This window comes from Hetaerina americana, unplaced genomic scaffold, assembly GCF_022747635.1.
Source record: "Hetaerina americana unplaced genomic scaffold, ioHetAmer1.1.p SCAF_10, whole genome shotgun sequence".
Classification (NCBI taxonomy): domain Eukaryota; kingdom Metazoa; phylum Arthropoda; class Insecta; order Odonata; family Calopterygidae; genus Hetaerina; species Hetaerina americana.
The window spans coordinates 74,154,250-74,180,225 of NW_027286070.1; the positions used below are offsets into that span (position 1 = coordinate 74,154,250).

Here is a 25,976-nt window from a genome sequence, read left to right on the forward strand (position 1 = left end):
TGCTTTCACCAGTTGAGTAATTGAGAAAAAGTAATTTCCACTGAAATCTGCGGTTCTTTATGCAACTAAGTGTCGATGTTGGCGAAGAAAGGTTTTTCCGGATTTGCGGTATTTTCACATGTTAGCCACCATTCGATGCTGGCGAAGAAAGGTATCACACAGGTTCAAAAAACATCCATTTAATTGCTCACACTGCTCCAAAAAACTAAGCTGGGAGCCACTACATTCTGTAATCACTAAAATTAATGGTCGCCAACCAATAAAAGTGTCATAAACATGGCAGTGAGAGAAAAGAGGCTGATGTTCACCAACCCGGAGAGAGATTGAAATCAAGCAATCGCAGAGTAGGGGACACAGCCTCAATACTTTCCCGTGCCGCTCACAGCAGAGATATTTCAAGGTCACGTTTCCAGGTGTGTCCAGAAACAGCAAATCGATGCCCCCATCATGTCAGACACACATTTTTAGAGATTACAACACGCCATGGGTCACCTTTCGAGAGGGGGGGGGCCGGTAAATATAAAACCTTTTTTTCCACGAATAGTACGTTTTAAAAATTAAATGCTAAATCAAATGCAAACGGATGTGGTCACAAGACGGTATACTACTACAAATAAAAACGAAAAGTTTAACATTTTGAATTTACGAATTATTGCTGAGGAATACACACAAACACAAGCCCCAAGTCGTTTTCGACAATAGACTGTCGAAATACTCGAGTTTCTAAATTCCGCCGGGTGGGTGCACGAACCAAATCATTGAATGCCGCACCGACCACTCGTCGCGACCCATTTGATGCAACCTGTGAATACGAACCGAGGAAAAAACAAGCATCCGGGTCCTTCCACTATAGAAGTGAGGACAAAAGAAATCATAGGTTTAAACCTCACCTCACCACCGCTTTGAGAAAAAAATTGCCGACTTAATTCCTTTCAAATTCCCCGGATCCTCACATTCATTGTGAATAGCCGTATTCGCGTAGAAACAAAAATGCCCGGAATATCCTCTGTTACGGCAAAAAAAATAATCCAAAACTTCTCAAATGACTTCGGCGACCATATTTTGAAAAAGTGCACTCTGTTCGAAAAAAAAAGGAAAACTGTTTAGGCAAATAAATGCTGACGCACAGTTGTACGCCTGTTTACCCGTAACCGGCATGTACCTGACTGGAGATGCTAATTACGAGAGTACTTACCGGGAAAAATTATTTCAATGAGCGGCCATGTTCAGCCCAACAGCCGTAAACATTCCTTACCGCTTTTACGTCAAACACAAACATACTATTTCTACGCAAGCATCATTTTATTAACGGCACCGTGGCGGCTGTAAAGGAAAATAATCTTCGAAAACAAAACCTAGACAACCCGCAGAGGCCTCACTTGTGGAATTGGAAAGCATTGGCCTAACTCCTTGAGTAATGATGCTGCAGTGCGATAAAATGCCTGCAACAGCAAGCAGTAATTGCTCCCATTCCTCTCGCCGTGTTGGGCAATTCGGTTTGCCCACCCACGCGGTGCATGTTCAGTCAAGTGATAAATTCTAACCGCAAAACGACCGCATGCAACCGTATCAACGACCAGGGTCTTTCTTTTTCACTCTGCTTCGATCGCTTCTATTCACTCAGAAGGCAACATTTTCAAGGCGGCTACGGGGGAAGAGTTCACGCGGACGACACCCTTGGCATTTCATGCGGACTATTGACGAGTCGAAATCTAACGCCCGATTCTGTCGAGGGCTTCGAGTAATCTAATTGCTTCGCGTACATCTCTCTCCTCGAATGAACGAGCGATCGCGGCCCGATTGTCATCTGCTACCGTTCATTAAACACGACCAAGCATGAAATTTTAAGAGCTTGCGACACGCGGCCTGCATATACACACGCCTGCCACCGCTGTCCAAATGAGAAGAAAATTATTTTCTCGGCGCAGAGTACTTGGAAAAAATCTTTATTTGCCAAAGATATACGCAACTTTGAAAGGATGGAACCGTCTATCTTTTAAGATTGAGGAAGTACACAAGCATACCCCATATACAAATTGGTTTCCGTTCGGAATGTGAAATGTTAGTTAGTATTGGGGATTTTAGCATATTAGAGCATTGGGTTTTCAAGATGCATCTCAAACACTCCTGAGACACCGAATTCAACGAGAATACGAAAAAATGGAATAAAAAACAAGAGATATCAATCAGGAAACTTATGATAAAGAAAATTAATGTCAATCGTAAATCAAGCACTGTAGATGAAACATAATTATATATCTAATCCTGAAGTTCGTCATAGGTATTTGACCCTAACAAGTGCTCGGTGGTGAAAATGAAATGGGTCCGATGAAATAACTGAGACTACCCCGGTTATCTAAGCCCAAGAAAAACATTCAAGTAGACAATGGGTTCGACTCGGGATGAAAATTGAGATTGCGTCTTTTCCAAGAAACTGCGGGAGATGCCGCGACAGTAACTCTTGACGGATTCATTCGCTAAATGTGCATTGCAATGCAAAAATTTCAGAGTGCAAAACTCGTTCGCCAATGACAATGCAAAACAACATGTCTAGCATGTTAAAAACACGGTATTAACCATCCTTGAACAACACATGCGTATGTGCGCGAACATTAATATTCAAAGATTACCAAAATGTTCCCTACATCTTCAAATAAAGGTTATTTGAAGCGAATTAATGACAATGGCCTAATTAAATGTATCGTACAGACAATCTTGTTTGAACTAAATGATGATAAGAAGTTCTGTTGTGAGCTATTAGGTCTGATAATGAGCATTCCTTACTACCTCGAGATAAGAAACTTCAGATATCATTGTTATTCCGAGTTTTGACATAAAGATAGTAAGCAATGAGATAATCCTTGATGAGTGCATCCCTGCGCGTCAGCCTTGAAGTCCGTTTCACCTCCGCGCTTTCTCGGCCAGCCGGCCAGGGCTGAACCCTTGAAGCCCTAACGCGGAACAAGTGGAAGGAAGGGATAGATGGACTAAGAGAAAGAAAGAACTAAGCTGGGAGAGCAAATGCTTAAGGGAACAGTGTTTAATAACGCCGCGTCTTTCTAGACATTTTCCGCCACTACTTCACAGTGCATCCGAAATTAATGCTTATAGACAACTTGAGGTTCTATGATTAAATTTCAAGGGATTGTCACATAATGATTTAGGACGCGAATGTTTAGATCATAAGTACGCATACATTTTCAAAGCTAGAAGACGACCTTTTAATTCAGAGAGAACGAAATAATTATGCGGCCTGCGATGCAAGCCGTACTAAGAGTAAATTTTTCTGCGAAAAAATACATTTATATAAGATTATATATAAATATACTTAAGATCTATAACTATACGTATACACACCCTTGTGAATGTGTATACTATTTCACATATGTCTTCAAGCAGGGGACAAGCAATCGCCATACATCTCTCTTCTCCAATTTACCAATATTTAACGACATGCCTCACCTTCCCCATCGGAACAATATCTTCAATCGAAGAGCTGGTTTCACCCCAAAATGGGCAAAAAAGAAAATATTCTCTATTGCCTCAACTCTACGCTTGGCTGGGTAAACTCTTATGCTTAAAGTTTTATGCAATGTGCATTGAACCAGAGACGCGAGAACCTTTAGGGCAACAACCCTTCTTGAGAAGTGTTAACCGCTAAGGGCAATCAGAGCAAGCGATGATGGAATAAAACCGAGTTAGGACACGTGAAAGAATGCTTATCTTCCATTCATTATTTTACCGAGGACATCAAGAGGAGGAAGAAATACATGCCCTTGGTGAATTTACCTCCCGTATTTCGTTGACCTTTTGCTGACCAATGGCAAAGCTATGGCAAACTAATGGGGAACAAACCGACCTCTCTTTTGATTTAGTTCAAGAATTATCGTATCATTCCATCAAAACTTTTCTTGTGCTAATGATTTAACAGTTATCGACCATCTTCCATTTGGACAAATAAAACCAATGCGCAAAACCCAATCACGTTGTTGGCTAAAGCATTGGAAGTTATCAGGCGACTCTTGAAGTTTGTGGGGCCTATCAGCAGCAGCTTAAGAGGGCGGAAGCAACAAAATATCATTAAATGTTTACGGCCAGTTGGGAGAGCACCTTATTCTTTGCCAGGTAAGGTCTCAGGCGGGCGACACGCACCATTTCGTGAGAATGGAAATCCCAAAGGCGTGAGGGTATTATAACGAGTATAACGACGACCGGTACCTACTCATCTTATGTCGTTGAATTTTCCATCCATCCTAGATTTCAGCTGCTGCAAATTAGTAATCGTATGTAATGGGTGCGGGGGTAGACATGAGGTAGCGTGTCTGGCTGTGGAGTCGAAGTTCGCTGGTTTCATTCCCGCTCCCGGCGAAACTTTTTCAGCTAAGAAACAAATCTGTTAATGGTTTTGCGATCGATACAACCACACATTAACAGAAAGAAACACAATAATGGTATTTCGAGACGAGGCAACGAGAAAAATACAGGTAGACTCCTACTAAAAAGCTACCCCGTTCAATGTCCATTAACTGCCCAAAGGGGGGAGTATAAACCGTCCCGGAGAGTGAAGGTTTACTTGTCATTGTACATAAGAAACGCATGACATTGAAGGAAGAAGCATTGAAGCCATGGTGTAAGTCAGCAGTTTCACCATTAGGTGGGGCAGACCGAGTGGGTCGGTCGGCCCGACATCAGCTGCGGGCGAGAGAGAGAAGTTCGCGGTATCGGCCGCAGTGCTACGATGTGGAAGGCACCGGGAAACCACCAAAATTATTCTCCCTAGAATATGCAGCCTTGTCTTGCATTCAAATATAGTTGCATCTAAGTACAGTAGAATGGAAAGATATGGGCAGCAAGAAACCAATCCTAGTAATGAAATACTGATGATGACATATGGTTAATAATCTAACTGGCATCGACATCAACTAACGCACTTCCCTCAGTTATTGCGTGATCTAAATGTTTTGCACCCAACGCAAATGTCAGTTTCGCATAACGTAACGAGCTAAATGTATAATAACAAAGTGGAAAAATACGAAGAATAATTACATGCAGTCCGCCGACCCACTCATACACAATAAATTACAACGCCGAGAGCCTATGCCAAAACCTAAGAAAACATAGGTGGAAAAAAGAGCAAATGAGTGTTTTTTTATTGTGTAGCCATTTTTGGGCAAGTACATACATATGTATTCAATATTTATATTCTAGATACATGAAAAAGGTGATCTAATTTTATTCCACAAGTAAAAGTCGTAATAGCACAATTTCAACGGAGCAGTTTTCTTTAGATTAATTTTACTAATTTTTTTATAAGATTTCCTTGCATTGCAGTGACTACCGTGAAAAGTAATACAATCATCAGTGCGATGTACATAATATGTACGTCAAATACAACACATACACCGAGAAATATCAACTAAGCAATAGGAGTGGTTAGTGGTTGTTATGGGAGGCGACCGACAGCTGATTTGCGCCATAGGGGATGGATGGGAAAGGATGAAGGGTGGAGAGAAACCCGGCGTCGGCATTAACCTACACTCTTGTCGAAAGGCGCCAAGGGGTCACACAGTTTAACGTCCCATCCGATGGACGCCGTACTCACCCAAAGTGCTCTCAACAAACACCCCAAGTAGTGATCGGAAAACCACCGACCAATGTCTCCAGGATATGAACCCGGTACGGTTGAAATCCCACTCGGTACGTTAGCCACAGCAACGTCCCGATCCCCAAACAATAGGAGCTGTTTCTAATCAGGTGCGATAAGTTAATATTTTTTGGAGAACGATGAAATTATCCCCGATTTCATTTTTTCAACTTTCAGCTGAAGTAGTGGTTTTCCCTCAATCTGAAGTCACCCGCCATTTCCCCCATCGCTTCCAGCACAGCCGGTGCCACCTGTATTCCCTCCTTTTCACACTTATTTTGATTCAATTCCCAATGTCATCCAAATGTTGCCCTCTTTTAAATTAGTCGCATTTTAAAGCCCAATGTTCTGTTGCAATCACCTACAAATTATTATTCCATGATATTTCCATTTCTTTCTGAAGATTCTTCTGAAGACACTCTTCTTAATACATCTTCGTCTTGCATATGCACTGCGGAAATATGCGTCGACTCTTCTGGTTCACTTGCTAAATACCCCCTCTTATTTTCTGGCGGTGAATCCCGTCGATGTGAGCAGCATTGCATTTATATATTCTCCCTCTCGTATTTTCAAGGCACCTTCAACAATTAGTTAGCATTATATGTGGACACAGTTCGTACGTGCCCAAAGGACAATGTTCTTCTAGGCCTGCACTTCAATGAGCCAGGATCCCCTGAGGCACGCCCGACTTGGAGAGGCCCTTGTCTGAATAGGAGAGAAACGCGAGGGAAGGCCTCAAAAGAGGACATCTTTGGGCACTCACGGCCGAAATATTATTCCAGGGTGGACCGACTCCGCGCCTTGTCCGCGCCGCCTTCATCTTAACCCTCAAGCTCAATACTCAAGACTGTTTACGAAGTAAAAGTGTGTCGAGTTGGATCTTGCATTGTTTTGTCTTTATACTCCATTTTCAAATCTCCATGGCGTGTGAAATGAAGGTAATTAATCACCCCCCCCCCATTCCACCATTAGCGTGAATGGCTTGCCAAATATCCGCACGCGTCCAACAAGGCACATGCCGTGAAAAGGGTCTACCATTGTTTAATGTAACGTGCAAACGTGGATTCCAAGAGCAACTGAGCGTCCAACTTAGAAATTTCTCATTTATTCGTTTCATATTTGGAAAAAAATATGTTTCTTGTAAGGAAAAATTATAAAACGCACAGCATTTTCCTTCCCTGGGCTGAACAAAAAAATGCATGCGAAACAACAATGACACGACCACCAATCGAATCTTACAGCTTTTAACCGATGCACGAGCAAGAATCGTTCGGAGTATTTTCTTAAATGTAAGATTTAAATGGGTAAATACATTCTGTAGCCTCCAATATCTACAGGCCGGAATCTCGTCCCCCACTTCATTCAGCCGTCCTACAGCACTCGGAGGGAAATGCGCCCAGAATTCTTACGGAAATTTCAGTTTTCGCAAAGGTAGCTGATCACACTTCGTATTGCGTATATGAGTCACTCAACTCCTTACTTGCTCTTAAGTACAGAAAATTAAAATCCGAAGGAGGACAAGTGACTGCAGGAGATATTTAAGAGGCAATGGAATCCTGAAGACGATGATAGACGGAAGAATGCTGGGAAAGCAAGGTAGCGGGAGGAAAAGAATGAAAAATTTGGATTTACTCAAAAAAGGTATCAAATATGAAAATGCGAACATTGGATTTGAGAATATTCTGTGCCTTGTTTCATAAGGCCTTGGATAACAGTGGTGTTGAGAGCCAGGCACATCAAAATATTACCCTTATCCAATATACTTATACTAATAAGTAATTGAATATTACAATTGACGCGAATCTCAAGGAGCATGCCTCTAGTTTAACCGTTTAACTTGATCCAATTACATCACCGAGACGGAACATAACTGCATCCAGTTCCTTAAATTTCCGCCTAACTGATATTTGAAAGACATAACTGTCAGAGTCTGCCTTAAGTACATTTTAGAGGCATATACTTATTTTCTGGTGCATCTAGGCAATGCTGGATTACAAATATTTAAGACGTAAATGAACACCTTTGCTGAATTCAAGCAGAATTCCACGAATGAATGGATTTGCTGAGCCCACCAAGATGGAACTATTCGTTGCCCGCCTTTTACAATGCTGCGTACCTCGTCACAACGGCAATTTATACTCTCATATAAATATTAATAGCCCATATTGAAATGTAATGAAATAATTGACTTTGTAATTCCACACACTTTATTTAAAAACACGACCCAGGTTTCGACGCTGAACGTCATCATCAGGTGGTCCTCATAGGAGCCCGCTGGCTATATATACCTTCTGATCACAGGAGGGGGGGGGGGGGTTGGCCAGAGAGGGAGGTTGGAGAGGTAAAAAGGTTACAATGTAGCTGGTAAGAAAAGAGAATTACATTTTTTTAATTTAGAAGAGTGGTAGGTCTAGGAGTGGGGAGTGGGAGGGATACAAAATTTCGTTGGCAAGTTCATCTTTCCAACGGACACATTTCAAAATTTCTAACTGCTCCAAAGCATCGAGCCTATGACCTTTTTCTTCAAAATGAATAACTTTTGTCACAAAGTCACTGTTGTGGTCACTTTCGATGAGGTGCTTTGCAAAGAGGGATGTTATGTTCTTATTTTTTACACATATTTGGTGTTCTTTAATTCTTTCTTTAAATTTCCGTCCTGTTTGCCCAATATACTTTGTGCTCCAATCTGAGCACTTTAACTCATACACTCCACTCCTCTCGTTTTTGGGGACTTTGTCTTTAGTGTGAGAGATCAGGTTCTTAAGGCATGAACCACTGTGAAAGGCACATTTAATTTTTTCTTTAGGAAAATTTTTAATTACTTTTTGAGAAATAGTCCCAAGATATAGTATTCTCCGCCATTTGGCAGTGGGATCTTTTAAATGTTCGGGGTTGTAAATGTGGCTTAAGGCTATCTTTGTAAGTTTATTCCGGTAAAGTTTATTTATTAGATCTTCTGAATAACTATTGTTTACTGCTAACGTTTGAATTACATTAAGTTCCTTATTTACATTGAATTTTGACATAGGGATAGCGGTTAAACGGTGGATCATTGCATGAAATGCCGAAAGCTTCTGGGCGAAGCAATGCCTTGAAGAGGAATGAATTAATTGGTCTGTATACATTTATTTCCTAAAAATGGAATACTGTAACCCATCTTTGTCTTTAGAAATGGATAGGTCGAGGAAATTCAGGGAACCTTTTTCCTCTTTTTCACACGTGAATTGTACATTAGAATTGATAGAATTTACATGTGCTAGAAACTGATCTAGTTGCCTATCAGAACCTGTCCACAAACAGAAGACATCGTCTGCATATCTTAGCCAACAACATACATTATTAATGAGAGGGTGAGCTGAGGAGAACAAAACTTTTTCACAATTGTCCATATAAATATCGGCCAGGAGTGGGGACAAGGGCGAGCCCATGGCTAAACCATTGGGTTGTTGGAAATATGTACCATTAAAAATGAAATAATTTTGGGAAACGCACGTCTTAAGTAATACAAAATAAATAAAGTGTGTGGAAATACAAAGTCAATTATTTCATTACATTTCAATATGTTATGCAAATTCAATAAAGTTACGCCTGAGACAACAAATTTTGTTAATAGCCCAGTCACTGCCTTAAGTATCTACGAGAAGGAATAAATGATTCTCAGCCATTTCAAGAAAAAACTGATACGAAAACTAATATGAAGATAGCCATGAGCACGAACACTTCTTAGAAGATCAGATTATTAGAAATGAGTGGGTTAACAATTACAGAGAAGAAAACCAGTTGAAGTTGCAGAAAAGAAAAAAATGCTCTCCCTCCTCTTCCCCTAAGCACCTTCCCATCGGTCACCCACCGAGATATTACATTACACGAAATGGAGGAACAGAACTCCTACCAGAGAAGAGCACTGAACAGTTGAGAACAGCAGCGGAAACCAATCATCTCCAAAGCCTCTCTGATATTATGAGATTTGTGTCCCGATGCGCGTAGTACTATACTTGAATAAGAGATTTAATAAAATTGTTCATTAACCTGTACCCATGGATTGCAATATATTTGCCACATGATATAACTTCGACAGATGTCTATGGTTACTCAAATTTATCGCCCCATCAACCAAATTAGACTTCTAACCCGGTTCATTGAATACGTATCCCTTACCTATAGCTGAAACAGCTGCATTTTTCGATTATCTTGTTTCACTTAAAGACGGGCTGAAAACTCTGTATTATTGCCGTGATTTAAAGGTAGGTACTGCATTAGTAGAAAGAATAATATCGTTACGTAAGAACCATAAACACAGTAATCAACCCGACGGTCGGTTTGGTAGAGGTGATGGTAGAGTTCACCCAGTACTAAGCCCTATGCGGCGTGTGAAAATTCACACATTAGGGTAGGGGGGGCAGTTCCTTTCCCTGTGCCGGTTATGGTTTCCCAGGAAGACCTGGTACCTGAAAAATCACATAGTTTGGGTGGACCTGTAGGTACCCAGAGTGCCTTGCCCGGGAATCGAACCCGGGCCCTCTGGTCAGTAGTCCAACGCTAGAAAACATATCCGTAATTTAACTCATCCATAGATATTCTAATTTTCATAGGAAAGAGTAGCCCATGACTAACAACATTGGACATACTTTTCCTCACTATAGAAGACCGCAAACATAAAATCTAGAGTGACTATCTCCTTCGATAAAAAGCCTAAGAAAGTTACGATGAATAACTTTATCTGGACACTGACGGATAAGATACACACTCACACTTCAAAGTCGGGCTTTCGCGGGGGTGTAAACATCGCGAGACGGAATCGCTCCTCCGTTGGATTAAATCTATTCAAATACACAAACTCACCGATAAAGAAGAGGAAATGATGAAATTTTGAACTGTCTGTGACTCCTAAATCATCAAAGTAAAGGAACGCTTGTACCATAGCGCACAATTCCTTTACCTTCAACGTACCCCAAGTCAGGAGACATCATTTCAAAGTGCAGATTTATCTTTAATGAAACAATGTCAATAAATATGCGACTGCAAATTCGAACACATACATACTGTTACGACCTCGTAATACTATGTGATACTAAACATATGCTAAATCTAGCAGGTGTTCTTCCGAATCGAATATAATGATGAAAATATGTGTACTAAACCTTAATTATCTCTTATATCAGCAGAGTTATTGTGGTAATATTTCTATGGAAGAAAACTTGACGTAAAAATATATTTTGCTGCTTGAAAATATTAGCCCACTGTTACTCCATTCAACGAAAGGAGTACCACATCAACTTCATGATGGTGTTCAAATGCGTTTCGCCATCAGTCAGCCAAGTGGTTGCATGCATTGCTGAGTAATTGGAAATTCATTGCGACAGATGTGGGATTAGAATCAATATTAATAAAACAAAGAGTTTCCCGAAAGAAAAAGGCTGAGTTAAACATTAAAATAGGAGGGCAAAAACTAGAGCAGGTAGAACAGTTCACGTATCTCGGAAGTGTTTTGGACCAACACGGTCAAAGTAGTAGGGACGTAAGGAGAAGAATGCGCTAGGCAAAGAGGCTTTCACAAGGAGGAGGGAGTTGATGACAGGGACGTTGAGTAAGGTTGTTAAGAAAAGACTCGTAAAAACTTTGATATGGAGCGTACGGCGCGGAAACGTGGTCATTGAAGCAGGATGGACGTAGATTGGAGGCTTTTGAAATGTGGGTGTGGAGAAGAATGGAGAAGGTGAAATGGACAGAGAAGAAAACAAAGGAGGAAGTACTCGGTATGGTGGGCGAGAACAGGGGTTTGTGGAGAGAAATCCTATGGAGGCAGGAGAAGTGGATGAAGGGGGTATTTATCGGCAGTGGGATGTTGAAGACTAATAGAGGGGAGAATGTTAGGCAAACGACGAAAGGGAAGGAAGGGGATAGGGATGTTGGACGGGATGAAGGGAGGAGGAAAGTACTCGGAGATGAAGAAGGATCTGGTATAGAGTAGGATGCTGGATTTTGTGTTTTGTTAGGAGTCACAAAATATTTATTTCGTAGCTGTGTCCATCCCGAAACCTACCTTAACCGGTAGATTACCTAATAATCATAAAATGTACGTCACAATGATTAATTCCAACTTACACTAATGCCATGCCTAGATCATAATCCCCAACACAATTTTCTCGTGCCGATAAGTCACGTTCCAAACCCATTTTTATTCACCTCTCATACTGCTCCCAGCTTTGGAACATGGAAATCATATATCGGGGACTATTTGTCTTCGTAAATTTTTCAACGGGAGAAATGCCAAGAAGCTCATTTGCGAGTGAAATGTAATCCTTTTCTAGTGACATGAACGCGTGCATTCGCATGGCGGCACTCAGCCGGCATCATAAACACAGCAATGCGACGATTCTGTGAACTTCTCAAATCTCAAATGCCATTGTAGCAATTTATACTGGAACCATTTCCAAGAGTTGGGATCTCAGTACTTTAAACTTCAATTACTTCGCCTTGTATCGGATGGATGGGTTGCATGAGCAATATCCGTCCTCCTCTCGTTCCATAAAAATGGGGAGAAGATTTTTCCAAAGCGTGCTTTTTCCAGGCAAAGAAGAACGTTAATTTCAGCACCACAACCCAACATCAGGTTCAGTACATCAGTATTCATTTCGATGGCATTTTTGTCGTAATATGCATGGTAGTTCCTTCATCATGAGAATAGCCGGGATTTTTTAAAATCATTTTTTAAATGGAGGGAACTAATGGACGAGGGTGCTCACTTAAGTATAACGCTTCAATGGAGAGGGTGTCGTCACATGGTTGAAAAATTTGGACTTTCGTGGAAACTAGATAGGAACGTTGTTAGAGATGTCGATTTTGAGATACGGGCAACGAAAAGGATGGAAAAAGTATGACTGCTGTTTTTCCCCGTTTTTAAGGTTCAAAATTAGTTTTCCCGGTGCTGCGCCAGCATTTTTCCTCCCCCCATGTTTTCCAACGGACACAGCCATATTCACATCGGCAAACATTTTCAGCAGTTTGCCATGGATCATAGAGATTCAAGCGTAGATCATAAAAAATAGCATTTATGGCTCACCTAAATGAAAATCTCGTTAACCGAAGACACATTTGCTCACTTGCAGTTTTGGGGACGTACGTTGGAATTATGGACTTATTAGAACATCTAGAAGTGTTAACCATGCCACGACAAATTTTACGTTTTTTTATTGCTATCAACCGTAGTTTCACAAACCGTAAAAACGTGACCCTACAGGAGATTAATGGTATCGAGTGTGTCAGGTGTTAGGGAAAAGGTCATCCCCCTTTTAGTATTAGTATTTCCTGTGGTATTCCCACTCTAAGAAGTAAGTGCGCAACGATTAGTCAGCTGTCAGTGCAGCAGTCGTTAAAAAGTTGTTTGGTGGCGCCACACCTCGTATGTTTGATGAACTGCACTTCAGGGTATAGAAACGTGACGCATAATTATTTACGTTCTTGAAGAATAATTAATACATTGAATGCATTCAATAAAAATGTCTATATTAGTTTCACATTAACACTACATTGAAGCATGCATATATATATATATATATATATATATATATATATATATATATATATATATATATATATATATATCATTAACAATCCTACTGCCAACTATCTAGATAACATTAAAAATCAATAACGTTAATTCTTCAAAATTCCAAGTTTTACCTCAATCCTAAATTTTTTCCACGATTTCTTTATGATTTTTCGCTTTCCCGTTTTTCAATGTTTCAAGAATGGCTACTACTTTGTGCGGTACATAATGAATTATAATTATTTTGGTCTGAACATTTTCTGGAAGATGAGGTAAATAATTTCCACCATCGGTCACCCAACCCCAGAGAGAAAATTACAAAAAACCGTCGAAGGTGTTAGCAGTGTGAAGAAGACATATGCAATTGTCGCGAGCCAGAAAAATATTTGGTCACTCATTCCTTCGTGCCCGTTTACAAGGTGCAACTTGTCTCACCAACTCGCAAGAATGGCAATTCGAAATTCCGCATGCCAAAGGCGTGTAATCACAAGCATCGAGGACATCTTATTCATCGGCGTTGTAATGAAGCCCGAAATTCTGATCTACCGAGAAAGTAGCTACGAATACACGCGGCGGTTGCCGCTGCTGTAGATGCGTACTCGACGCAAAATAAACGGAAAAGGAAGTAGTGGACGCGTAATATTCTTATAAGACGAAGCAGAAGTGTGACGATTCCGGGAATATTTTAAGTGGACAGTGATGCCCTCTCAGGGAAGTTTACAAGCAGGTCCATTTTTATTAATCTACTTTACATCATTCAATTTATTAATCAATGTTGAATGAGGAACAGCAATGTAGAAAGTATAGGCTCGATTTAATACTAAGGCGTTACCCTCACTAACGATCTCTCCTGGGTGAAATACATGCGGGGAATATGTGGACAGGCTAACAAAAAATTAGGGTTAATTAAAAGAATACTGGGTAAGTGTGATGAAAAGGTCAAGGAGAAATGTTATTTTTCGCTGGCTAGGCCTCATTTAGAATATGCTTCTGGTAAATGGAATTCTCACGAAGTTGCATTGATTGCCGAATTGGATCGCGTGAAGCATAGGGGAGCTAGATTTGTAAAACTTAGTGATCTGAGTCATGACAAACCTAGAGGGGTTGACCAAAATATAAGAGCAGCTAGACTGGGAATCACTCAATGGAGCGAAGGTTAAATTAGAGATTGAATCTATTGCATGAATTGGAAGGGCGTCTCTATAGCAGTGATGTTGAAACTGCATTATTACCCCCATCGTACTACGGTAGGAGAGATTGTGCTAATAAAATTAGAGAGATTAAGTGTAAAACAGATAATTTAAGGTGTCATTTGTTCCACGAACGATAAGGGATCATAATAAAACAATGTTGGACTGATCGCGCTAGGAGGAAATGGTGCTGTGTCAAGGGTAATCAGGTGTGTAATCACCACCCACCATTAACCTTAGTGGCGGATCGCAGGGTACTAGATAAATAAAATAAAAACAAAATAGTCCATCTTTAAAGCAAATTATCCTCTAATTATTAGAGTCATTGGACATAATAACAACAAGCATGTTCTTTGGAATGGCTGTACTATAAGGTAAAAAACCATTAACACAGTAATCAACCCGAAGGTCGGTTTAGTAGGTGATGGTAGAGGTCACCCAGTACTAAGCCCTACAAGGCGTGTGTAATTCACACATCAGGGTAGGGGGGCCAGTTCCTTTCCCTGTGCCGGTTATGGTTTCCCAGGAAGACCTGGTACCCGAAAAATCACATAGCTTGGGTGGAGCTACAGGTGCCCAGAGTGGCCTGTCCGGGAATCAAACCCAGACCCTCCTTTAGTATGCCAAAGCTCTACCCCCTGGACTACCGCGACCCACGTGCTACAAGGAATGTAATACATTCTGAAAACACATGCTTGCATCGCTACAGGTATGACTCAATTTGTAATATATGTAACGACACATTACATACATACTTAACATGACTATTAGTGACTACGGCGTTTTAACCCACAAGCGGTTCCTGCTAAACAATCGCTAAGGAACCAATTGGAGGAAAGAGACCGCGAAGGACCAGCATGATGAAGGTACGGATCTAGAGAGGCAGTTAAGATAAAATAAATATGTCCCGCATGAATGGCTAGCGCCATAGATACAATATAACGTCCAAAAGCACGTAAGTGATGTCTGTATAAAATGGAACGAAAAAAACTGCGAGTATTAAGTGCAAAATATCAGATTGTGGATGAACTGCAAGTCACCAAACTCCCCGAAATAGCAAGAGTCACTGAATTAAGTCCCCTCGGGTACCCTATCAACCATAAATTTACGGGCGGCCTTAATATTACGTAAAAATTGTGAGTGGACCGCAAGTATTCTAACGATGAGTATACAAATCTAAAATACGAGGGCAATCCTGAAAATATCGTCCGAATTACGGGATCAAAGCTCTTGGTCATCATCTTATCAATTCACAAACTAAGCAGGAAAAACTTGACAACAGCCAAGAATGCACAAGCCACAAGTTGAAAACTAACGTCAACATCGACGTGAAACGATAATTTCCACAGGATGTCTCCAAGGAAAGCCATCCGATGACATTACGGCAAGCAAACCGGGGTATGGAGAGAGAGGGCAGGGCAGTCAACGATGGAAAAATTTCGAATTACTTTTTTTGAGAGTTATGTAGCCAAGCCTCTAATTCACGCTAACGTGGTGATTGCTTAAGCGAAGGTTTGGTTCGCGTGAGCCATAAAGACCACAGTTTTCTTGCGATCAAACATTTGAAACGCAAAGCAAGGCAGTATCAGTTAGGATCGAATGCACAGTCCCTGCTAATAAACCGGGAGTAACATTGAAGTCAAACTTTAAAACACCCGTCGGAGAGTGAACAAACTGACATACCGTTTAGCGATAAATGTTACCGAGCGCTACCAAGCGGCCGGTACCACGCGTCTCTGTTTAACGAGTCGACAGTGAGAATTAATGCCTTCGCGCGCAATGCCCATTTTCATTTAAGTTTCCAATGGTTACTCGCGCGCAAAATTTCAGAGCAAAAATGATCTGCTAACGCGTTATGCCAGCTTCGAAAAAGATCGAAAAAAGTTGTCATTGAAGATTCACGTCAATCAAAAATCTATCGATCGGCGTATTTCGACACCGAGACAACATCGAGACGGCTGCATCTACTCTGATTGGGTAAATAGAGCTAGGAGCAAAAAGGGTCCATCATTACAAACATAGCTTTATAGGTAAACCAGGACGGCAACCCGACTACGACGAAAATTGAAAGACAATATCAAGGGACAAAGGATTACAGTGGTGTGAGGTAAGATAAATGATAAATTGGCGATGATAATTAGAACACTTGACATGGCAGACTTAAATCTGGGACTGCGATCAAATTAGCGGAAAAATTTGGATTAATGTCATAAATGACCAAACACACACACACACATATAAATACACACACACATATAAATACACACACACACATATAAATACACACACACTTATATATATATATATATATATATATATATATATATAATTAGGTAATCTACCGGTTAAAGTAGGTTTTTGGATGGACAAAATTACTAACTAAATAATTTGTGACCCCTAGCAAAACACTATATACTCCTCTACATCAGGTACCTCTTCATCTCTGAGTATTTTCTTCCTCCCTTCATCCCGTCCAACATCCCTAGCCTGTTCCTTCCCTTTCCTCTTTGGCCCAACATTCTCCCCTCTATCACAGTCTTCAACATCCCGCTGCCAGTCAATACCCCCTTCAGCCACTTTTCCTGCCTCCATAGGATTTCTCCCAACAAACCCCTCTCTTCGCCCACCATACCAAGTACTTCCTGATTTGTTTTCTTCTCTGTCCATTTCACCTTCTCCATTCTTCTCCTTACCCACATTTCAAAAGCCTTCAATCTACCTCTATCCTCCTGCTTCAATGACCACGTTTCCGCGCCGTACATAGCTACGCTCCATATCAAAGTTTTCACAAGTCTTTTCTTAACATCCTTACTCAACGTCCCTGTCATCAACCCCATCCTCCTTGTGAAAGCCTCTTTGCCTAGCGCAATTCTTCTCCTTACATCCCTACTACTTTGACCGTGTTGGTCCAAAACACTTCCCAGATACGTAAACTGTTCTACCTGCTCCAGTTTTTGCCCTCCTATTTTAATGTTAAGCTTAGCCTTTTCCTTTCTTGAAAATCGCATAACCTTTGTTTTATCAATATTGATTCTCATCCCATACCTGTAGCACTGAATTTCCAATTCACTCAGCAATGCTTGCAACCCCTTGGCTGACTGACAAACTTAAGCTTGGCCATCAGCGAAGCTAACTTATTTTACGAATTCCCCGCCCACTTCCATTCCTACCTCAAGTTCCTCCCATGCCGCTTTAATCATGTCCTCTACATGCAGGTTGAACAGCAACGGTGATAATGGGATACACCCCTTGCCTTACATCTCTTCCTAACACTGCCCATCCGGACTACCCGTTCCCCACTCGCACCTGAGCAGTCTGAGACATGTACAGGTTGCGGATTAGCCTCCTTTCCCTCCAATCTATTCCTATTCCCTGCAGAATACTCATTAGTTTTTCCCAATTCACTCTATAAAAGGCCTTTTCGAAATCTACGAAACAGGAAAAAACCTCCTGGTTGTATTCTATATTCCTCTCGATTAATAATCTCATTACTGCAATTGCATCACGCGTACCTCTCCCCTTCCTAAACCCAAGCTGATCATCCCCTTAGTAATCATTTGCCCTACTCTCTATCCTTTTGTTTATGCTCCTGAGAACAACTTTAGCTGCGTGGGATATCAAACTTGCTGTCCTGGAGTCCTCACATGAAGTAGCTTTTACCTTTTTCGGAATAGGAACTAAAACGGATCTCACAAAGTCTTCCGGCCAGATTTCTCCCTCATAAATACTACGAATCAGCCCATATAGCCTCTTCCTCCCACATTTTCCTAACCATTTCAATAGTTCCACGGGAATGTTATCCAACCCCACGGCCTTATGTAGTTTCATCTCCCTTAATGCCCTTTCTATCTCATTGTCTAGCATGCCTGGACCTAAGCTATGTTTATCTACGTCATGTTCTTTTTCTATGCCTAACTTTGTTGGTCTAAGTTCTTTACTATACAGTTCTTCTATATACTCCTTCCATTTCTCTTGGATCTTTCCTGTGTCAACTATTATCTTACCCGCCTTATCTCTAACTGTTAGCATGGAACACCCTTTCTTACTTCCCGATACAGATTTAACTTTGCTGTATAGCGCATGAATTTCACCCTTCCTCTGCAGGCTTTCCATATCCTCACACTGCGTCTTCCACCATGCTCCTTTTGCTTTCTTTCTGACCTGCTGCTGCCGGTTTTCTCCTTGCAAGGGTTTCCTGGGATGACGACCGCGGAAGCCTTGCCTCCCCCGCTGCCGGGCACGACACACGGCCGATTGGGCCGAGCCCCGTAGTTGCCAGGACTTAAAATCTCTGTATTGTCCATCATCTAAATCTTGGGAATTATAATTGAGGTGGTTTCCCGTTGCCTTCCTCAATAGGGTTTTTAACGTGACACCATCACTTACTGGCCGCCCCACTGGGGTCAGACGCCATTGCAGCCGCCTCACTGAGGAACAGACCCTGCGTGGACTACCTTTTGTCTGGTTCCTAACCTTCGACCTATCTGGAATGGGTGACCCTACCAGGAGCATATGTTATTACTCCCGCCAGCACAGCTCTAGGGGTCATCGAAACGCACTTATATATAAAAACCATAAACACAGCAATTAACCCGAAGGTCGGTTTAGTAGGTGATGGTAGAGATCACCCAGTACTAAGCCCTATACGGCGTGTGAAATTCACACATCAGGGTAGGGGGGCCAATTCCTTTCCCTGTGCCGGTTATGGTTTCCCAGGAATACCTGGTAACCGAAAAATCACTTTAGCTTGGGTAGAGCTGCAGGTGCCCAGAGTGCCTTGCAAGGGAATCGAACCCGGGACCCTCTGGTCAGTAGGCCAACGCTCTACCCAATGGACTACCGCGACCCATATATATATATAATTATATATACGCGGAGCATATATATATATATATATATATATATATATATATATATATATATATATATATATATATATATATATATATATATAAACGCACAAGCCCTTCCACCACGTCAAGGTTGTAGTCCGGGGAGGGGATTACACGTAGTGCCAGCATTTAATTTTGAAACTACTGTTCATGACGAAGCACTCGCAAAACGAACAACTGATGAAAATACCTAAGAAAACTGTTGGAACTGTTTACATTTCGTTTGCCTACGGTGTGTGGCGGTGAGTGTGTGGTGTGTGGGGGTGAGTACACGCCAAACTAAGAGGAAAGATAATTTATCTCATTTCATCTCGATGGTCTTATCTACCGATCTATGGTGAGGTTTTACATATTTTAGTCCCAACAAATCACCGTTAGGGTGTGTGGCAGGAGGTGAATATACATCAGAACTCGCACTCAGAGATGAACTCCTGGGCCTTTTGCCTTTCTAATAGCCTCAGAAAAATTTTACGTCTTCGTCTCAAGAGAACAGCGTCGCCGTTTGTCCAATTAACTCTAAATACTTTATTTTCAGTAAACTTTTTAGAACTATAGAACTTCGATAATCTCATTCCTCAATTAACATAGGAGCTCAAATATTGGCTTTGTACTCTTAATTTTAAGCCCCATTAAAAATGCATATAGTTGGACAGACAAACGAATTAGGTACACCCTACTACATTGATGTTGCCTAAGTGGCTGGATTATAGAAGGTATATCAATAATTTATTTAGTCTAAAATATTATTATCATTTATCCAGCACGAGAAAATAAAATTCTATTAATTATGGGAAAGCAATATAAGCACGCGAGTAATGAATGGGAAGGAAATTTGCAGACACGTTTCACTTCTTAACCAACCTTTTTTGAATAGCATTGGATTCTTATTCTTTGGTTTATGGGATCACGCCCATTGTGCAGGGAGTCTAGTACACCATTTCGCCACGGAAGCGCACGTCATAAAAGCGACGAACTCCCGAGTGAATGAGCGAAGGCCCTTAGAGACAGGTAAGTGGGCCTTTCTCCGGTCCGCACTGTCGAAAGCACTCACTAACTGGGACGGAAACCTTCAGAGAGGCACCATGCTAACTCACGGGGCTTGGGCCATAACCGAACGCGCGGCGTAAAAGCCGCGTTCGCTGGCAATCGGTGGTGGGGGGAATTTGGATATGCCAATCCAAACACACCGCCCTTCGCCTCTATCCCTGAAAGATGCACATTGAGTAGCCATTGAGGCGCGCCGGAGAATGCATAGAAATAGATGCAAAGACAATGTACAGTAGACAAGCAAACACAATGTAGATCATTGCAAAATTCGCAGAAGCATAAAGTGCCATGAAGGTGACGAGTATTCACGCATTCTAATGAAGCCGTCGAGGTTATTTGGCATGCTTTCGACTCGAAAGTTATGTTTCAATGTGTAAGCAGAACTTCCATGATCACGACATCAAATTTAAAGGCCATTTTTATGGTCCAAGCTAAAGATGCATGGGTGAATTCTTCTCGGGTCTTCCACCGGGTCAATGTCTCTATTGCTGCCGACGTTTCGATTCCCGACTCGGTCATCGTCATCAGGGCTTCTGATGCATTTCATATTGCATGATGCATGATGTTTCCCTATTCTGAAATGCATCAGGGAAACAAGGCAGAACGCTCGGCCAATCACGAGGCGCCCTGATGACGGTGGGTAAATATATATCGGACATTTTTCGGCGAAACGGTAATCAGAAGCCCTGATGACGATGACCGAGTCGGGAATCGAAACGTCGGCAGCTATGGAGCCATTGACCCGGTGGAAGACCCGAGAAGAATTCACCCAACTCATACGCCGGGAAAGCACCAGATCTTTCATTTAAGATGCATGGCCTGCCTTTGATCCCAATGTGTAATCGTTAAACGAGTCAATGCGTAATGTTTAAAAGTATTTAATCGAGTTTACACTTTCTATACTGGTGTTCCCAATGCATTGGGCGTCCGGGAGGAAATTGTTCTTTTCCCAAAATTTTACCACTTTTTTAAGTTGAATTCTGATTGCCCAGGGTCGCATCAGCGATGAATAGCATTAAAGCCATCTGATAAAGCTGCTGTCCTCAGGATCACGGATACCAAGGTAAACCAGTTAACTAGTGACTACAGAGTCGATGTCGTTAACGTAAAGAAAAAATAAAAGAGGTCAGAATACACTTCCCTGGAGAACACCCGAAGTAACCTCTGCTGCATTAGAGCTAACTCCATCTATAACTACTCTCTGTAGTCGACCATTCAAAAACTCTTTAATAAAGCCCCGGATATTTTTATCTATGCTTTCTGCTTTGAGAATAGTTTACTATGATGTATTTTGCCGAAGGCTTTCTCTAAATCTAGAAAAACCGCGTCCATCGGAGCATTGCCCTCTCCCGAAATAAGAATATCGTGATCAAAAAGCGCACGTTGAGTCTCGCGCTGGATCAAACATTCCGGAAACCGTGCTGATTTTTCATTAATCACTCCTGATTCTCTAGAAAACACTCAATTGTTACTAATACAATTCTTTATCAACTAAAATAAAGATAAATAGATACAGACGAGGCATGCGCTGCGTACAATTTCATCTTTCAAACGAATAATCTTTATGAAAAACAACAAACTCTTTCATACCTCTATTCAAGGCCCCATTATTATATGACGAATGAGAGAAACAATTCGATATAATTCTTTTAAAAGATACCAGATGAGGCAGCATGCCCATTCTTTTCCTCCCCCCCCCCCCCCCCCCTCAATTTCCCAGCATTCCACCCTCTTCCAATTAGAACCGAGAGCATTCACTGCCCCAAACGTTGCTCGGAAAGTAACGCAGCAAAGTATTGCTTGAACTCGATACAACATAACTCATTAAGAGGGTAGCATACAAGTAAGTAGTCGCAGTTTCCCCAGCGATGTTACATGTGCTTTCTTCGAGGGGCTTCGTTTGCAGGGGCTTTCAGGCCACACACAAACGGAGAATTAATACTCGCCTTCCGCGGGAAAAGGCTTCATGGTCTACTTTTGCTTCTCCCGGTGCTTCATACCCTAAAAATTACTTTCGACATATAACGCATTGGACACGAAATATAACGACGGATTGTATTTACGGAATATCTGCATGCGGTTCGGAGTATTTCATTCCCTACCCTATGATAATCAAAACTATTGAGAAAAGATCGGAAAGAGTCGATTAACAGGCATTCCAATGTTTCCTTAAGGGTTCTCTCTTAACTTTCCAATGAAAAATGACTAATTATCGATTTTAATGAACGCAAAATGCTGTCGAGTCCAAAAAGTTACAATAAAGTTTACAAGATTTTCTATAAGTTGGAGCCAAAATTCTAAAATCACGCCTTACTGCTATTTGACGATTCAGTGAGACGGAATACTACCTTGATCAAAAAGTTCCCGGAATAACCACCCTGTGACGCTCCCATCGTTCCGATTTGAGTTCTGTTTTTTTTGTTAAATTGGTACATCTGTTGTTGATATTCCCTTTAAATCTTAGTGTCATAACTTGACATTTGCAAAAGTTACGTAGCCAAGAGTACATCTATCTCTGTGTGTGTTGGCGATTTTTTACAATTTCAGAAATGGATTTAAATTTGCAACAACGAACTTGTATTAAATTTTGCGTAAAAAACGGATTTATTGGCGCACGGACGTTGGAAATGTTGGAAAAGTGTTTCGGCAACGATTCTCTAAAAAAAACGGTCGTTTACCAGTGGCACGAGCGGTTCAGAAGTGGTCGTGAGTCAATCGAAGATGATGAACGCAGTGGCAGACCATCGACATCGAAAGTCGGTGAAAAAATTGATAAAGTAAAAGAAATGTTGGTCAATAACCGCAATTTAACCATCAGAGAAATAGCGGAGGACTTGAACATTGCCTATGGATCCGCCCAAGACATTGTGGTTAATGATTTGGGTTTCCGTCGTGTAGCAGCAAAGTTGGTTCCACAAGACGTCAATTTCATGCAAAAAAGAGATCGTGTTGTCGTCGCAAAAGACATGATTTGCGAGGCTGAATCCGATCCCACATTCATCAAAAGGATCATTACTGGAGACGAGACGTGGGTTTATGAGTACGACACGCAATCCAGACATCAGGCAAGTGAATGGCGTTCACCAAATGAGCCGAGACCAAAAAAACCACGTCGTTTTCAGTCAAAAAAGAAGGCAATGCTGACGGTTTTCATGGATTACAACGGTGTAGTGCATCATGAATTTTTGCCAGAAGGCCAGACAGTAAACAAAGAGTATTATTTGGGCGTTATGAGACGTTTGCGTGAAGCAATTCGCCGAAAGAGACCAGAAATGTGGGCAGAAAACTCGTGGATTTTGCACCATGATAACGCACCGTCGCACAGTGCTATCATTATTCGTAATTTTTTGACGAAAAATGCAACAAATACCATCCAACAGCCACCGAATTCACCTGATTTGGCTCCCTGTGACTTCTTTCTGTTCAATCGAGTTAAAAAACCATTACGGGGAACGCGTTTTAGCAGCCGAGAGGAAGTAATGGAAAAATCGCAGGAAGCACTGATGGACATACCGAAAACCGACCGTAACTTTTGCAAATGTCAAGTTATGACACTAAGATTTAAAGGGAATATCAACAACAGATGTACCAATTTAACAAAAAAAACAAAACTCAAATCGGAACGATGGGAGCGCCACACGGTGGTTATTCCGGGAACTTTTTGATCAAGGTAGTATAATGACATGCAGAGCCCGCTTGCGCACTTTTGAAAACGTCTCGAGTGGCTATTTTTGCAACCTATTAGTAGTTTTACCTATCTAGTTGCCTATCTGTTCGCCCGAAAGTGAAGAGCTCCAGGCCAATCAATCTTCGAGTGTGGATGTTGCGCCGACTTTGGTGGTTTGGTCCCTAGGAAATTTGATAACAATGGTTCATCCAGATTTCAGGGGCATGCGTACAACCACCATAAATGAGATCATCCGTTTATCTTCTCTTCCAAATCCAACTTGTTTTTTCATACTAAAAACTAAAATCTTAAACTAATATGCGTTAAAATGATTGCAGGCGTAACATAATTAAATTCCTGTCCCAAGTTGGGGTAGCGGCAGCATCAAAATGAAATGTGTCGTCCATCGAAAGAGAAAAAGCCGTCTACTCCTTTCACTGTCTCCGGGTATTCATCTCTCATTATCCTTGTGGTGCGTCCTTCTCCCATTCCAGCCTACGTGGATGTTGTAACATCTGAATTCCGTTAAAGGTTGCCATGGTAACATGCTTATAAAACGGATCTACAATAAATGCACACAAATGCAAAACTTAGGTATGTGGATAGCACAAAATCTCTGCCTGAACAGGTTATTGCCACTTCGCAGATTCGTCCTGTCATTTTATGCTCTGCCGGTGCGTTAGAGATACATCCGAGGTGCAAGTCAATAAGTATAAGCACACAGATTTTCACCTCAAAAATGTTTCCTGCGGAACAGAGCAACTCCGAGTGAAGTAACAGTTTTATTGAGTTTCAACTCAAATCCACATTCACTCTTCCTATTTCGTATACAATCATAAGACAATGCAGGTGGTTGCAATTTAATACCAAATCGATGTCAGATTTGATTGCATTCAGAATAAATCTTCATATAAAACGAGAGAAGTAAAATAAAGTGGATTTCGTGATATGCATGAAAAGTAATAGCATTTGGGAGGAGGACGGATCGAATAGACAGTGATGATATTTAATAAAAATAACGATGAATATATTTAAGAGCTTACCAAAGTGTGCTCATATCCCAACTTTTCTTGTACAGGCATTCTCCCACGTGAAGGCATCTTGGTTGTTTAGTTTTTCCTTTTACACAAACCGGGAACAAACAATTCAAGGGAACAAACCGGTCACTCACGCACTCAAACAATACACACTTTCCGCTACGAGCAGTTAATACACACTGCGACCACGATCCTGAGCGCCCTGCCACCTGTTGGCTGCTAAGAGATACTAAACAAGTCAAATCAAGTGTTCACCAAATTGTTATTTTAGAACATAGTATTTCAGCAAGGGTGAATCTTGCTTGATTATTGTTTTCAAACTTATGTCTTGTCATTTTAAGCGATTTACTTTTTGATATTAATGATTTTCTAATACCTAGTATTGATTTATCGTGAATATATATGTGACTTTGACTTTTTCTTACTTAAAGGCGGTTGTGAGCGAGACTCAAAAGTTGCTAAGCTGTTTATTTGAATTACGTGTGAAGCTACGAGTAAAATTTGACCGTGAGGTTAACTTGCCACTCTAATCGAATACATAATAAGTAGTAACACCTGTAATTTGCTTGGTTGGGCCTTCAACTACGTGCGTTATCGATGTCGTTTGTGTCAAAGTATATTTGAATGAAATTAGTTCATTTCTGGGCTCATATCTGTATTTGGCTTTTTGTCGGATAAAGTCTGTCCACAAGCAATGGAAATGAGCGACCAATGAACTTCATTCCCTTACAACATCACATTCTATTAAGTCGTATATAATAATAAGTAAACTTAATCGGGAATCTACCTAACTATTAAGCTGTTGTAATTTAGTGGGTAAAAACCATTCAACAAATGTTCATGAAGGTTTTTAACGAATTCATATTGTTAACAATCAGCATTCGATACAACGAAGCGGTAATGCCCAAGCGATCCAGGTTTTACCTCTTTCATAGGTCCTATTTATTTCA

The 25,976-nt window shown here is 41.2% G+C and overlaps 1 protein-coding gene across 1 annotated transcript in view; it reads right to left on the reverse strand.

Annotated features, from left to right (window-relative positions):
• ClC-a (chloride channel protein 2) overlaps positions 1 to 25,180 on the reverse strand; it is a 286,199-nt gene extending 261,019 nt beyond the window's left edge. The window contains exon 1 of the mRNA XM_071598874.1: positions 25,033 to 25,180. Coding sequence (XP_071454975.1) covers positions 25,033 to 25,089 — 57 coding nt within the window. The 5' untranslated portion in view covers positions 25,090 to 25,180. The remainder of the gene's footprint in view (positions 1 to 25,032) is intronic.
• Positions 25,181 to 25,976: the final 796 nt, after the last annotated feature.